Consider the following 16,738-nt stretch of genomic DNA (forward strand, 5'->3'; position numbering starts at 1 on the left):
TGCTAATCATGGCTGTGAGAACTACAGACCTGTGTGGAAAATTAGGAATTTACACTGTTAGGGACTAAGTGTGAGATTGTTCCATTGTGTCAGAACAGCAGCAGGGCAGGGGAACAGCACAGGGTGGGCTGAAATCAGGGAGGGGAGGGAATGAGGGGCTGGGGGGAGTTCACACCAGTCATGGCAGTGAGATGACCTTGTGAAAGAAATCAGAAACCAAAGTAGAGTTGTGTATGATTTGGGTTGGATGGGGCCCTAAAGGCTCCAGCTCCCCACCCTGGGGACACTGTATCTCCTTTTCCAGAAGGGCCCAGTCTGGGCTCTGCTGCCTTGAACGGCCATTTTTAAGACTCACCTGCCAGAATCTTTGCTGCAGCATCAGGAACCCTCGAGAGGTCACTTTTTGAGACACTGGTAGTTCGGTGTTTAAAACCCACAGAACTCATGGGCAGCTGTTTCCCTGTTGGTCCTGGTTGGTGGGTTAAGTTGGCAGGTTTGGAGCTCACAGGAAGGATCTGAAGCAGGCAGGTTTGGAGGGAAGGCTCTGGAACAGTCGGGACTGGAGGGAAACCTTTGGAGCAGCTGGGTCTGGAGGGAACGCTCTGGAATACACTCAGGTTTGGAGGGAAGGCTTTGGAGCAGCCAGGTTTGGAGCTCACAGGAAAGCTCTGGAACAGCCAGGTCTGAAGCTCACAGGAAGGCTCTGCACAGCCAAGTCTGAAGCTCACAGGAAGGGTCTGGAACAGCCAGGTCTGGAGCTCACAGGAAGGCTCTGCACAGCCAGGTCTGGAGCTCACAGGAAAGCTCTGGAACAGCCAGGTCTGGAGCTCACAGGAGGGCTCTGCACAGCCAGGTTTGGAGCTCACAGGAAGGGTCTGCACAGCCAAGTTTGGAGCTCACAGGAGTGCTCTGCACAGCCAGGTCTGGAGCTCACAGGAAGGCTCTGCACAGCCAGGTCTGGAGCTCACAGGAAGGCTCTGCACAGCCAGGTCTGGAGCTCACAGGTGGGCTCTGCACAGCCGGGTCTGGAGCTCACAGGAAGGCTCTGCACAGCTGGGTTTGGAGCTCACAGGAGGGCTCTGCACAGCCAGGTCTGGAGCTCACAGGAGGGCTCTGCACAGCTGGGTTTGGAGCTCACAGGAGGGCTCTGCACAGCCAGGTCTGGAGCTCACAGGAAGGCTCTGCACAGCCAGGTCTGGAGCTCACAGGAGGGCTCTGCACAGCCGGGTTTGGAGCTCACAGGAAGGCTCTGCACAGCCAGGTTTGGAGCTCACAGGAAGGCTCTGCACAGCCAGGTTTCCCCAGTCTCTGCCTGTTCAGGTGCACTGGGTATCCTGTACGTGGTGCTCCCTCCCCGTAGCCAGGGCTGTTGGTTTTTCTTCCCCCTGCCCTGCCCTCTCCCTGGCTCTGGCGCTCTCCATCCGCTGCACGCGGAGCTGCCGGCACTGTGGAGCTGCCCTGGTGCCCTGGAGCTCAGCAGCATAAGCTGATTGACTCAGTTAAGGCCCCAGCCTCTAACAGCAAATGCAATCAATAAATCTTTGTTGGTAAATAATTGCTATCGAACAGAGTTTTAATATAAATTTATGAGTGGTGTTTTATCACAGCTTGAGGCTACAGCGAGCCACTGAGTGATGGATTTCAGATCACACTTACATTCATTACATTAACTTTGTAAGTTATTTAAAGCTTGTACACTTAACATTGCTTTTGGCTTGCAATGACCTCCTGGGAGTAGACGTAGCACAGACATTACTAATAAAGAGCTGCTGGTACGTCCAGGCAGCTCCTCTGTTTGCTTTGTGTTCCTCCAGCAAACCCCAGGGAGGGAGGTCTGTGCACTCCAGTTGGAGCCCTTTTCCTCTGGCTCCTGAAAAGTACAGGCTGGAGGAGCATGGTGGGGGAAGTCATTCCTCCCTTAGACACAGAATTGCAATTTTGGAGAAAAGGTGGTAAAAAAAATAGAGAAAAAAAAGTGATTCGAAGTGTGAAATTGTTCCCAGTTTGTGTGGAAATTGGAGGTGTTAAATTCCCAGTGTTGCGTCTGGAGGCTTTGGCTCAGCTACGCCCAACTGCAGATGTAGGACTGTAAGAATTAAAGGTTTCATACAAATTAATAAGAATGATGTTATCAATTAATAATAATTTGAGGCAGAAAATATTTAGACCAAAAAGATATGGTCATTTGGAAGCAGAAGATTGACTTGGTTGCTTATGGCACAGCTTGGGGACTAAAGGTGACTCTGCGGTGTGTGCTCTGTGTGTGAGGACTGTTTGGAGGTGCCTGGGATGTGCCTGAGGTGCCTCTGAACTCCCTCAGGGTACCAGAGTCAGTGGGATCCCCTGGAACTCGTTGCCAGGCACAGCATCTGATGTGACTCAAACATGGACATAATGTGACTGAAGGGAAGGGCTTTTGCTAGTTTAAAGTAACATTTCTTGTCATACCAGGGCCATTTATTTTTTTTTTAATTTAGTTAATGGTAAAGTGCACTTATAACTGATCTAAACTCTGATTCTAAGACCATTTTTCCAGATCATTCTATAAAATTACCACAAATTGGTGGCCTTGAGGAGAAAAATGTGGTTTATATGGGCTGCTTGGCTTTATAGCACCAAGTCCTTGTGTTCAGAGCAGTTTATTCCCCAGCTACCTTCAGATACTTTTATTTCTCACATAATGTGAAAGTGATTGTGTTTGCCAAAGGAATGCCTGAAGAACATGGGTTGGGAAGTCTGGTTTGTTAGTTAGGCACACAGATAGGTACATCATTCATCCCCAATGCTGAGCAAGGTTTTGCAGATTTGGGTTTTTTTTTTTACATCAAAGCACAGAATTCACTTTAAAAGTGTGGTGAAACCTCATTTTGAATAATTTTCTTCGTTTAGATCCAAAACTAGAATGTTATCATTCACTCTTAGTAGCAAAACTTCTGTGTACTAAAACCCGTTGGCTGTGGTAGATTTTCCTTATTTAGTGAGTTTATAATTGGCATGAACTGATAATTATGGAAGTAATTACATGTTGTGTGTATAGAAAAGGGACAGCTGAAAGGTGTGAAGTATATAAATTTAACTTTCTTCAAAACTTCAAAAAAAGAGAAGGCAAAGGGGGGAGGAGGAAAGATCACCATTGTGTTCCTTAGTGCTTTTTCCCCATTAAAAGGTCTGAAGAACAAACCAGTGCAGGGAGCTGTAATTTTTGATCCCCACGGTGCAGCACTAACTAGAGCTGGGTCCCCTGAGCGCAGCGAACGTGCTGCAGGTGAGCTGTGAAAGGTGGGAGAGGTGAAGCCACAGCTCACCTCCCATAGACAAACAGCAGCGTCAAAGGCAGGCACGGCTTTCATTTCCCAGCAGAGCAAACAACGTCTGGAGCCGCTGGCAGGCGGTAATTGGGCTGTGCCGCTGGCGGGAGGGCTGGGGGGGCAGTGCAGGAGCCCCTTCTCCTGGGAAAAGTTGGAGTTGTGGCAGGGAACAGCTGAGGGAGGCACAGACGCAGGGGCTGGGAGGGGCTGGCGCTGTGGGGGTCACATCCAGCATGAGCTGCTCTGCACGGTCCCATCCATTGGCAAGGGCTCCACTGTCCCATCCGTGGGCTGGGTTGGGAAGGGCTCCACTGTCCCATCCGTGGGCTGGGTTGGGAAGGGCTCCACTGTCCCATCCGTGGGCTGGGTTGGGAAGGGCTCCACTGTCCCATCCGTGGGCTGGGTTGGGAAGGGCTCCACTGTCCCATCCGTGGGCTGGGTTGGGAAGGGCTCCACTGTCCCATCCGTGGGCTGGGTTGGGAAGGGCTCCACTGTCCCATCCGTGGGCTGGGTTGGGAAGGGCTCCACTGTCCCATCCGTGGGCTGGGTTGGGAAGGGCTCCACTGTCCCATCCGTGGGCTGGGTTGGGAAGGGCTCCACTGTACCATCCGTGAGGTGGGTTGGGAAGCGCTCCACTGTCCCATCCGTGGGGTGGGTTGGGAAGCGCTCCACTGTCCCATCCGTGGGCTGGGTTGGGAAGGGCTCCACTGTCCCATCCGTGAGGTGGGTTGGGAAGGGCTCCACTGTCCCATCCGTGAGGTGGGTTGGGAAGGGCTCCACTGTCCCATCCGTGAGGTGGGTTGGGAAGGGCTCCACTGTCCCATCCGTGGGCTGGGTTGGGAAGGGCTCCACTGTCCCATCTGTGAGGTGGGTTGGGAAGGGCTCCTTGCCAAGGCTGTGCCCAAGTTCATGGCCAGAAGCTGTGAATGGGGCTTTGCCGCTGGGATCACCCCTGCAGAGTTGTCAGGCCGTGTGGAGAGTGGTGAGGCACTTGATCTGGAATTCTGCTGCTCTGGAGGACTCCTGCTTGGGCAGAGTTGGCCTGTGTCCCCTCCTGGCTTTGGGATTGGCTCTGCAGAGACTTCATAAAGCTGCAGGTTTAATGGGGAGACCAGCAGCAGAACTTGCTGTCGGGGCTTTAACCTGCTGTAACAAGAGCAGCTCCGTGGCTGTTGGAAGCCCCGTGCTTTGTAGGGCATCTTTCTGTGTTCTGATTTCCCTTCATTTTAATTGCCTTCGGAAATGAGGAGGGAAAAGCCCGTTTTATGGGGATTTGAGAGCTGAAGTTTGTGTTGGTTTAGATTCCTGGTTATGATTTAATGAAATGGATGTAAGTGTCTGCTTTGATCTCTGGCCCTGGTGCACCCCTGTGGTAGGTACTGTCCACAGTGTCTCCCTGGACATCCCAGCAAGACTTTCTGAATAACCAGAGTGCCATGTGATTCCTTAGGAACTGGTGTTGGACGGTGTTTCCTCCCAAACTGCAAACAGTGAAGGTGCCACTGGGCAGAAGGCACATCATGGGAGGGGCAGGGGAGAAAGAGTAACTTGCAAGAGAAAATGCATCTGAAAATGCTGGCAATTCTTTCTCTTTTTGTGTTTTACATACGAGTGCATTGGCCAGAGGGTATCTAACCTTTCCTCTCTCCCCTCTCAGGGTATGCTGCTGAAAAGGAGTGGCAAGTCACTGAACAAGGAGTGGAAGAAGAAATACGTGACGCTGTGTGACAACGGGGTGCTGACCTACCACCCCAGTCTGCACGTGAGTACGGCGAGCTGGGGGCTCAGCGGGCACTGCCAGCCTGGGGTTGTTCAGCCCCTTGGGCAGAGCAGCTTCTCTCTCTCTCTTCATTCCCCTCACTCTCAAAGCACCATAATCTGAAATGAAACTCCCTGGAGCAAGTCTGAGTGTGGGCTGGATCCCCTGGGAGTGGGACTTCCCAAGAGGCAGCTGGAGCAGTTTGTTTTTAATTTCTGCTGGTTGTTTTATGGACTTGTGGTTGATCCCAGGATTAAAAAACAGAATCCTTATATAAGAAGAAGTTTCTAGGTGTAGTAAGGACTGAGGAGAGGGCTTTGTCAGTGTGCAGTGATTGTGGTTTATTCAGGAGTAGTTCTGAGCAGCCTTTTGGAAATGGCATGGCTAATGCAACGTGTTTTACACAGCTTTTCCATGATGAGGCACCTGGTTTTGTCCCAAGGATGCTGTCTGTCCCCCTCAGTGCCCGTGTCACAATCCCTGGGCATGGATTGGGGAATGGAAGGAGCACAGTGATCTGACTCAGGATTAGCCACCCCAAAAACCATGGAGTGACCCTCACCAAGGTCTTTATAACCTATCTAGTCTTGTATCCTATCATCATCATCATCATCCCATATATGCAATCCGGAGGGAGGCCACTTGTAACACTTGTAGGCCCAGTTGTTTTTAAGCCTATTGGTGACACTTTGAGCTCCCAGGTAATTTTCCATTAAAGAGTGAAAGTCAGGGTTTGGATCCGATGCATTTTCTGTAAGCTCTGAGAGTTACAGACCTGCATGTGCAACTGGCAGGAAACTTCTGCTTTGGCAGGGTGGTGTCTGAGGAGCATGGAAGCACAGGCTCGTTTAGGTTGGAAAAGACCTCTGAGGTCATCAAGTCCAAGCAGTCACCCTGCACTGCCAGAGCCACCACTCAGCCATTCTCCAGGTGTCACGTCTACATGTCTGGCACGCGGGCGCTGTGCTTGTGCCAACTTGCTGTTCCCTGGCTGTGGAATAGTAGCACTTCCTCTGGCTTGACACAGGATTTCATAGTCTCAGGTCCTGCCACAATAATGCTTTGCTCCAGTTTCTGATGTTACGTGCGTGTCTCTTAAAAGTGATTCAGTAAATGAGTAAATGAGATGACAGGCAGCTTCAAGGCATTGCTGCTTTCCATCAGCACCCTTGTCCCTCAGCCCCTGTGTTTGGAGCAAGGTTTTCCCTGCTCCTTTATGGGATGCAGTTCAAGTCTCTCTGTGTGGTTTGGCCACTCTTAGTGCCTCCCAGTTTGGGTAATTGTGCTGTAAAGCGGTCCTGGAGCACCCAACTGTGTGCTGGTGTTGCTGCCAGGAGGGAAGCAGAGGTGCTGTGTCCTTTGGGGGAGCTCCCACCAGAGTTCCCTTGGCTTGTGCTGGCCACTCTGGGTCACAGAGCAAGGAGAGGTGCAGTGTGTGCCCCTCCCTGGCGCTGGGCAGGGGCTCCATTGTTCTGGCAGGGCTGTGCAGTGGGAGTTGTTCATTGCTCTTGCAGACAATGGAGAACTCCACAGGCTGCCCTGGAGCTGCAGCGTCTCCCTGGAGTGGGAATCCATGGAGGTTACACGTAATTACTTTGAGATTAGAGGTAAACCCATCGGAGGTGAGGGAGAATCATTTAAAGCAGAAGTAATTACTGGGCTGTAATTGTTTCCCTCCGTGCCCTCCCCACGAAGGAGGTGCAGAGCTCCGTGTGCTCCGTGCTGGCTCGGGCAGGGTTGGGGCAGAACCAGAGGTGTTCACTCGGGGTCACTCCCCTGCAGTTGTGCTGAACTTTGTGTGCAGGAGTGTCACCATTTCCTCTCGGGTATTGCCAGGTGAATGGTTTTTCTCCCCCCAAACAGGACTCTGATAATGTGCTTCTGGTTTGGTTTTGCAAGTTTTTCATAGGTAACTTTTTGTTGCTTGTTTTCACAGCAATGCCAAAGACACTGATGAACTTTTAATACTGTGCTTGTAGTGCTGTTTGGGCTTATTTCCTACATTGTTTTGAGGAATTATTCCTTATTCCTACCAACTTTCCCATTAAATACCAGTGAAGAAAAGAGCTTTTGTTGCCCATTTGCAGTCAGTTTCCTAAACATGTGTAAAGCTTGACTCTAATCTGAGCACTTAGATTTGGATTGTTAAAATGGGCAGGTCATTTCAGTTAATCAAAATGTTGCCATTTTAATTCTGGAGTGAACGTTTAGTGGGCTGGCCTCTGGTGGTGGCAGGAAAGGTAAATTTAGAGGGTAATTTGGTCTGTCCAGTCTGTGGTTTGAGTCAGAACGTGACACGTGCATTGGAAGGACCTATTGCAACATCGAATGGCTGATACCAAGCACTGCATTAAACGTTGCTGGATTTGGCCACAGGTGGGTCAGTTGTCTCTGTCAGGTCGTTCAGTGGCACCTCAGGCACGAAGGGGAGCTCTTGGCATAGAAAATGGGTAATGCAGGACTCAGGAGGGACATCCTCCTTGAGAGGATTGGCTGCAGAATGAAAGGGTTTGGGCTGGGGAGTGAGAAATCAAATGAGTCCCTTTCTTGCAGAGGAGGCATCCCTGGAAGGGTCAGGGCTGTTTGGCAGGGCAGCAGTGGAAGAGAGGGCGCATTGTGCCAGCTAAATGAGGCACTGCTGATGCCACCAGGCTGATGTTTGACACAATAGCTCAATCCCTCTCCTTTCTTTTCAAGGAAGTGGGGGGAGAGGAAAACGGGAAAAGAAAAATACATGTACATAAGCACCCTACTGTTTCCTGACTTGGTCATGTCAGGTTTTTTCAAGAGCCTCAAACCTTCCCGTCCCTTGGGAGGCTGAGGAGCTGTGCCGACAGAAAATGGTGGGGATAATGAGAGAGAACTTTGACCCTCAGGCTTCAAAGTTCACCAGAGCTCCCTATTCATCTTGGGCTCCTGAGCAGAGCCATGGAGGGGATGACTCAAATTCTGGCCGATGAATTCCGCGTGAGCCTCCCCAAAGGGCCCGGGGGCTGTGGAGGCATCTCTGGGCTTTTAATGGCAGTGCCAGGAGCGAGGGCTCCCGAATGGATTCCCCAGGATTCCTGCTGGGCAGCACTGCTGCTTTATTGAGCTGCTCCCCATCAATAGCTGAGCATGTCTCACCACTGTATCTGCCAGAGGTTGCCATCGTGCCACAGGGCAGGAGATGACAAAGCTTCACTGGGAATGTCCATTTTCTGCTCTTGTATCTTCATCATTCATCACTGCCCCTCATGTATGAAAAGAAGAAAGGGGGGTAAAAGGCTGAAAACAGCTTTTTTTTGGTAAAGGCAGTTTTCCCCTTTTATATATTGTCTGGTTTAGATTGGATTTCAAAAAAAAAAAAGCACAGTGCTGGGGCATCTCCTGGGGGAAGAGCAGCTTCCTGAATAGGGGAGCAGGAAGGTGTGATGCCCATCCAGAACACACCTGGTACATCAGCCTCTTGTATCTGCACAGCAAGGTTGGTGTTTACTTTGCTGCCACCTTTAGCCTTCATCTCACTGGCCTTTCCTGTCAGCTAATTCTCAAATCAAGCCTTGCTAAACACAGACTTGGACTGACAAAAGGAGGTGTTTGAGGCCAGGCTGGACAGGGCTTGGAGCAACCTGGGCTGGTGGGAGGTGTCCCTGCCCATGGCACGGGGTGGAATGAGATGGGTTTTGAGATTCCTTCCAACCCAAACCATTCCATAATTCTGTGTCATTTTTAATATAAAATGTAGCTCTGCCTCCTGAAAGAACAGCAAGCAAATCAAATGCTGCAGAGCTGCAGTTTGAGTATTGATGAAGATAATCTGAAGCATGTGTAAGTTTTTATTGTGGTTACTATTACATCTATTAACATGCCTGAAACATTGGTTAAGATAAGCAAAGGGAATGATAGGAACAGTTAGAAAGTGTTTGGATGGTAATTTCTGCTCACTGAGATGGTGATGAGATGGTGCCCTGTTTTGCTGCTCATCACAACCTGCATTCCTGCTGGAAGCCTTTTCCTCAGAGCCACATTCAGAGCAACATTCTCCTTTCTAACAGTATTACATGTCCCAGAGCTTTCCTTTCTTAGCTGTTCCATGTTGTATTTCTATATAATTTGTGGCCTAGAGGATAACCAGCCTTTATGGAGAAAATAAGAGCTAATCACGCTGCTGTAACTTCTTTGGGGGTAAAGATACCAACCATAAAACAGCAGAAGAGGCTTCTCTGAAGTGGTGTAGCTGCACAGAGTGCTCAGTCCCTTTGGAGCCTCCTGGAAAGCTTCTTTATTGTCTTAATGTGAAAGATGGAATGGAGTGGAGATAATTTGGGAGAAAAATGTAAAACTGAAAGTCTTGGGATCCCTGAATCTCCTGAGCTGGCAGGGGCCTGCAAGCTTCATCCATCCCTGCTCCCATTCCCAGTCTGTCTTGCCACTCATGGTTGCCCAGGAGCAGCAGCTGGTCCTGTCTTTGCTCAGCCTCACAGGGTTGGTGCTGCCCATCTCTGACTGCTCGGGGTCTGTGCCCTTGGGGGGTGACACAGCCCTGCAGACCTGGAGCAAACAGGCCTTCCAGCATCACAGCCCTCTGCTCTCTCTTCACAAAGTCAAGGAACATTCTCAGCATCAGAATGGGTTGCAATTTGAATGGCAAAAGCCGAGCTATTAATTAGTCAGGGGGTTTATAAAATCAGAGCTTCCTGTCCAGCCGAGTGAACTGCTGTGGGTGTAAATGCTTCATAAATTACTCAGGATGGTAAAACTCCAGTTTGTCTTTTACAGCAGCTCTCTTTACAAAGGCTGGCTGAGAAGTGAAGTGCAGAGGCAAGAATTTTCTTAAAATTTTATGAAAATAAGTGATGCATTTATGGGAAAACCAGTGGTTTGTTTCTGTTGTGTTCAAGGTGGTGTCCTGGCTTCATGCCCGGGCCCTGAAACACTGATGGAGCAGGTTAACACCACAGTATAGATACAGGCAATGCTTTTTATTACTGAAATTTAGTGTTCTTGATTCCCAATGTGAATAAAACAGATTGGTGATGACCTTCTTTTTGTCAGGACACAGCACTTTAGGGTGATCACTGGTTTCCAGGATGCCTTTTCATTCCTCTGTTCTCCTCAGAAAATAACAATTCCTTGCTTTCCTTAAGATGACCTGTGTGTTGTGTGTGAGTGGCAGTGCCCTGTGTTTGTGTGCCAGGATGGCCCTGTGTGAGTGGCAGTGCCCGTGTTTGGGTGCAGGGGATGGCCCTGTGTGAGTGGCAGTGCCCTGTATGAGTGGCAGTGCCCTGTGTTTGTGTGCCAGGATGGCCCTGTGTGAGTGGCAGTGCCCTGTATGAGTGGCAGTGCCCTGTGTTTGTGTGCCAGGATGGCCCTGTGTGAGTGGCAGTGCCCTGTGTGCAGGGGATGGCTCTGTGTGAGTGGCAGTGCCCTGTATGAGTGGCAGTGCCCTGTGTTTGTGTGCCAGGATGGCCCTGTGTGAGTGGCAGTGCCCTGTGTGCAGGGGATGGCTCTGTGTGAGTGGCAGTGCCCTGTATGAGTGGCAGTGCCCTGTTTTTGTGTGCCAGGATGGCCCTGTATGAGTGGCAGTGCCCAAAGTGAGTGGCAGTGCCCCGTGTTTGTGTGCCAGGATGGCCCTGTATGAGTGGCAGTGCCCACATGTTTGAGTGCCAGGATGGCCCCGTGTGAGTGGCAGTGCCCTGTGTGCCAGGATGGCCCCGTGTGAGTGGCAGTGCCCCGTGTGAGTGGCAGTGCCCCGTGTGAGTGGCAGTGTCCTGTGTTTGTGTGCAGGGGATGGCCCTGTGTGAGTGGCAGTGCCCCAGGTTTGGGTGCCAGGATGGCCCTGTGTGAGTGGCAGTGCCCTGTGTGCAGGGGATGGCTCTGTGTGAGTGGCAGTGCCCCGTGTTTGTGTGCAGGGGATGGTTCTGTGTGAGTGGCAGTGCTCTGTGTGCCAGGATGGCCCCGTGTGAGTGGCAGTGCCCCAGGTTTGTGTGCCAGGATGGCCCCGTGTGAGTGGCAGTGCCCCGTGTTTGTGTGCCAGGATGGCCCCGTGTGAGTGGCAGTGCCCCGTGTTTGTGTGCCAGGATGGCTCTGTGTGAGTGGCAGTGCCCCATGTAAGTGGCAGTGCCCCGTGTTTGTGTGCCAGGATGGCTCTGTGTGAGTGGCAGTGCCCCGTGTTTGTGTGTCAGGATGGCCCCGTGTGAGTGGCAGTGCCCCGTGTGAGTGGCAGTGCCCCGTGTTTGTGTGCCAGGATGGCCCTGTGTGAGTGGCAGTGCCCCGTGTGAGTGACAGTACCCCGTGTTTGTGTGCCAGGATGACCCTGTGTGAGTGGCAGTATCCCCGTGTTTGTGTGCCAGGATGGCCCTGTGTGAGTGGCAGTGCCCCGTGTTTGTGTGCCAGGATGGCCCTGTGTGAGTGGCAGGGCCCTGTGTGAGTGGCAGTATCCCCGTGTTTGTGTGCCAGGATGGCCCTGTGTGAGTGGCAGTGCCCCGTGTGAGTGGCAGTGCCCCGTGTTTGTGTGCCAGGATGGCCCCGTGTGAGTGGCAGTGCCCCGTGTGAGTGGCAGTGCCCCAGGTTTGTGTGCCAGGATGGCCCCGTGTGAGTGGCAGTGCCCCGTGTGAGTGGCAGTGCCCCAGGTTTGTGTGCCAGGATGGCCCCGTGTGAGTGGCAGTGCCCCGTGTGAGTGGCAGTGCCCCAGGTTTGTGTGCCAGGATGGCCCTGTGTGAGTGGCAGTGCCCCAGGTTTGTGTGCCAGGATGGCTCATTCCAGCACCGTGGGACGGGGATGCTCCTCCGTGCCTGGTCCAGGGCTCGGGCCCTGCCTGGGCAGAGCAGGGCGAGCACTTGGGAGACTTGTTTTTTCTGAGGTGTGCCTGTGGCCCCAAATGGAAACCAATCAAGGAGCGATTTATGTTCATTAAGGGCTTGTCAAAACTGAAAAATTTTCTAATCAAGAGCGGCGTTGCGGCGGCCCCCGCATGGCTGGGAGTGCGGCCCGGCGGCCGCGGCGCTGCGCCCGCACCACTCTGGGCGAGGGAGCCGCCGATGATTGCATTAGGCTAAGCTGCGAAGTAAATGAACCGTGGCTTATTTAGGTGCAACTACTCCAGTGTCGGCCTGCCCCGCAGGGCACTTTACAGCGCTTTATGGCTTTAAAATTAGTGTAGCTTCCCATTTGCTGCAGGGTGCTGCATGTTATGCCTTTGAACTCAATAAGCAAAGGGAAGGGGCCCTTTTGTTTTTTTTCTTCTCCCCCCTCCCTTCCTTTTCTTCTTTTTGCAGTTTAGCAATTTTGTTTTGCATCTTTTCCAGACGGCGTTTGGCCATAAAAATGTCTGACTGCCACAGAGAGGCACAAAAGTCAGGGCTCCATCCGCTTCCTGGTCTGCTCCCGGTGGGGGAAGAGGAGCTGGTTGTTGCTGAGGGTGAACAATGGCTTTTGTGGGTCCAGTAGGTCAGCCCACAGCCCCGCAATTGGCTCTCAAAAAACACGCTGCACACAGTCTTTAAAATGTCATCCAGAGGTGCAACCATAAACTTTCTTTTCCATAATAATTTTTATTGCGCCTCAGATCAGGAATTGCTGTTTCACCCTCAGTAAGTGGAGCCTGAGGAGTGTTATGTCCAATTGAATGGTGGGGGGAAACTGCCATGAAGGGAAGGTCGGGTTTATGGAATCCTGGAATGGTTTGGGATGGAAGGGACATTAAAGCCCGTCTCCTTCCACCCCCTGCCATGGGCAGGGACACCTCCCACCAGCCCAGGGTGCTCCAAGCCCTGTCCAACCTGGCCTTGGACACTTCCAGGGATGGAGAAGTAGAAAAAAGCAGAAAAGCACAGTGTAAACCCGGGACAAATCTGGGAAGCATTCTAGGCCTGTGCCTGTTCCTAGAGTTGGAAAAACAGGTTTCTGAGAGATTTGAACAGCTGAAAAGGAGCAGAAGTGTAACATTCATGGCTGTGTGCCATTATAGCCATGGAAAATCACTGCTCTCAGAGAGCCTCTCCTTTCATGTTGTGCACTAGAAAAAGGTGGCAGTGAAACAGGTGGAAGAAACATGTGGGGAGACCCTTGAGGAGGGAGCAGGTAGTTTTTTCTAATTTGGTGACATGACACGTGGCAATGCCCAGGTGGGTGGGTGGTCTCTGAAGCCCCTTCACCCAGTTCCATGATGTGAAACTTTCTTGAAACCTGTACTTTTGATAACTAACCCGAGCCATGTCTTTAACCTAAGGATGGCTCTGGGGAGCCGCCATGGACCCTGGGTAGGATAAGGAGGAATGGCTGACAGGACAAGGAGTATGGCTTTAAGCTGAGGGAGGATAGGTTTAGATTGGGTATATGGAAGGAATCCTTCCCTGGGAGGGTGGGCAGGCCCTGGCACAGGTTGGGCAGAGTAGCTGTGGCTGCCCCATCCCTGGGAGTGCCTAAAGAAAGCCAGGCTGGAGCAGCCTGGGGTGTTGGGAGGTGTCCCTGCCCATTGCAGGGGTGACACTGGATGGGCTTTAAGGTCCTTCCAACCCAAACCACTGATGATAATTCTGTGCTGCCACGTGCTCAGTGGTGCTTTAGTGAGGTATTTGAGCTGGCTGTGATGGATTGGAACAGTGGGAGTTTGTGCTCCAGCTCTGTGGAAGCAGCAACCAGCACTGCACCTGATCAGTGTGCCCTCCCTGCCCTGAGGACAGGGCTGAGCAGGCAGCAGCAGCCCCAGGTGTGGCTGTGCCAGGGGACATGTTTGCTGCTGTCCCCAGTGCCCTGGGCTGGGACCCCTCTCGACCTGGGTTCAGCCTGTGGCCCTTGGTGAGGGTCTTGTGGTGCTTTGGGTGCCGTTGGGAGTCACTGCGATGTGTGGCAGCGAATTCAACAACTACGAGTTGGTGCTCCAAAACAAAAGGGGCCCTGAAATAGCAGTGACTGTTTTTGGTAGGTCTGCTTAGAAAACATGATCATACCCGTTTGCTCAATTTGCATGTCTGAAAGGCTTCTGTTCAGTTAATTGGTTAAATTAATTTCTGCTGTTGTAAACAGAGAGCTGTATTAAGAGCAGAACTGAAGTAATTTTACTTTACATTATTCTGTGTCATGGCACATCGTTTCTCTCTTACTCAAGGCAATTCATTTCGTGGTGCTGTCAAGTGATATTTGGTGTCATCTTCAGTCAGTGCAGCATTTTTGATTTCCCCCGATGTTTTAGCAGTTTGTTTAGTCCTGTGGATAATGGTCAGTGGCCTTGAGTAGTCAAATTAGCATCTCAGTGGCACTGCCCGGGTGTGAGCGCTGACCTCCGGGGGAGAAGTGGTGGGAATGGACGTGGGAGTGTGTTTGGGGGGCTGTGATGGGTGGGAGTGTGTTTGGGGGTCTGTGATGGGTGGGAGTGTGTTTGGGGGTCTGTGATGGGTGGGAGTGTGTTTAGGGGTCTGTGATGGGTGGGGGTGTGTTTGGGGTCTGTGATGGGTGGGGGTGTGTTTGGGGTCTGTGATGGGTGGGGGTGTGTTTGGGGGTCTGTGATGGGTGGGGGTGTGTTTGGGGTCTGTGATGGGTGGGGGTGTGTTTGGGGTCTGTGATGGGTGGGGGTGTGTTTGGGGGTCTGTGATGGGTGGGGGTGTGTTTGGATGGGAGTGTGTTTGGGAGTCTGTGATGGGTGGGGGTGTGTTTGGGTGGGAGTGTGTTTGGGGGTCTGTGATGGGTGGGAGTGTGTTTGGGTGGGAGTGTGTTTGGGGGTCTGTGATGGGTGGGGGTGTGTTTGGGTGGGAGTGTGTTTGGGGGTCTGTGATGGGTGGGGGTGTGTTTGGATGGGAGTGTGTTTGGGGGTCTGTGATGGGTGGGAGTGTGTTTAGGGGTCTGTGATGGGTGGGGGTGTGTTTGGGGTCTGTGATGGGTGGGAGTGTGTTTGGGGGTCCGTGATGGGTGGGAGTGTGTTTGGGTGGGAGTGTGTTTGGGGGTCTGTGATGGGTGGGGGTGTGTTTGGGGTCTGTGATGGGTGGGAGTGTGTTTGGGGGTCTGTGATGGGTGGGGGTGTGTTTGGGGGTCTGTGATGGGTGGGGGTGTGTTTGGGGGTCTGTGATGGGTAGGGGTGTGTTTGGGGGTCTGTGATGGGTGGGAGTGTGTTTGGGGGTCCGTGATGGGTGGGAGTGTGTTCGGGGGTCCGTGATGGGTGGGGGTGTGTTCGGGGGTCCGTGATGGGTGGGGGTGTGTTTGGGGGTCTGTGATGGGTGGGAGTGTGTTTGGGGGTCCGTGATGGGTGGGGGTGTGTTTGGGGGTCAGTGATGGGTGGGAGTGCGTTTGGGGTCTGTGATGGGTGGGGGTGTGTTTGGGGGTCAGTGATGGGTGGGAGTGTGTTTGGGGGTCCGTGATGGGTGGGGGTGTGTTTGGGGGTCTGTGATGGGTGGGGGTGTGTTTGGGGGTCTGTGATGGGTGGGAGTGTGTTTGGGGGTCCGTGATGGGTGGGAGTGTGTTTTGGGGTCCCTGATGCATGGGTGCACCATCATGGCACAGCTGGCAGAGATGGAGCTGCAGTGAGTGCTGACCATCCCTGTGTGGGCACTGGAACCAGAACTTGGGTGCTCCCGGAGTCGGAGAACATCCTGCTCCACTCGTGCCACCCGTGGGAGCTGGAGGTGCCACCGAGCTGATGGAGTGCCTGCCATGGCTGCAGGGAGCCCCTGGGCCCACGGGGGCACTGCTGGTGCCGTGCCCTGCGTGGAGGAGCCGAGCTGTTGTCAGCAACTGCGTCCCCGCGTCCCCCACCGCAGCCCTCCATTGCTGGCAGGTTTCTCTCACTGCACCTCATTTGCATCTGGGACATCAATTAGCATGTTTGTTGAGGCTAATTGAATGAAACTCAATCATAGCTCTTAATTGCTTGACTATGTGAAAAGAAATCACATTAATGCAGCTAATTAAGTGTATGGCAATAGATGCAACATAATTAGGAGCGAAATGTAAAAAACAAGCGGTGGTGAAGGTATGGGGGACCAGGGCAGCAGCTTCTCCTCTGAGCCACATGTTTGGGGAGGGGTCCCTCTCCTTTGCTGCTTGCTTTATTTTTTTTTTAATTTATTTTTTCCCCCTGCCTTGCTGAGTGATGAACACAGACAAGTTGAGAAGAAAAATGCAAATGCATTCGCAATTACTACTTTTTCAAGCTGTTGAGGGGCAGAAGATGGCACGTCTGGGGTGGCCCACTGTTGAGTGGGCTCCAGGGACTTGTTAAGTGCTGTTTAAAAGTACTTGGCTTTGAATTACCCTCATGCCTTGTTAAAGGGTTTTTTCCCCTTTTTTCTCGGATCAGCATTTTCTACAACCAACATCTCGGGGAGTTATCTCTGTACCATTTGCATATCAAAATCGGGCTTGCTGTCTTCTCTTTAACACAGCATATTCCAGATGACAGCAAGACCCTCATCTGTTCTAATCTGATCAAACCCTCCATTGGGCTTCTGAAGCCGCCACGTTATTTTGTGGTTTGAAGTTCTGTCCCCGAGCGGGATCTGACGGAGCTCCCTCGGCCGGCTGGGAATGTGCTGCTGCCCCTCCTCGGGGGGATGCTCAGATTATGGCTCTGCATCCTGCACACAATGAAAGGGCCTGCAGTATTTACATTTGATATATCCCCATAAATATTTAAGCTGACATTAATATCTTCGTGGCATCTGTTGTGCTCGGGCACTTCGGGCTGATGAGGGTGCGG

The 16,738-nt window shown here is 52.2% G+C and overlaps 1 protein-coding gene across 6 annotated transcripts in view; it reads left to right on the forward strand.

Moving 5' to 3' along the window:
• The window catches only part of AGAP1 (ArfGAP with GTPase domain, ankyrin repeat and PH domain 1), a 320,698-nt gene that overhangs the window by 182,786 nt on the left and 121,174 nt on the right, over positions 1-16,738 (forward strand). For all 6 annotated transcript variants that reach the window (XM_071562998.1, XM_071562999.1, XM_071563000.1 and 3 more), the window contains exon 10: positions 4,966-5,070. In XM_071562998.1, coding sequence (XP_071419099.1) covers positions 4,966-5,070 — 105 coding nt within the window. The remainder of the gene's footprint in view (positions 1-4,965; positions 5,071-16,738) is intronic.

Source organism: Pithys albifrons, chromosome 8, assembly GCF_047495875.1.
Source record: "Pithys albifrons albifrons isolate INPA30051 chromosome 8, PitAlb_v1, whole genome shotgun sequence".
NCBI lineage: Eukaryota > Metazoa > Chordata > Aves > Passeriformes > Thamnophilidae > Pithys > Pithys albifrons.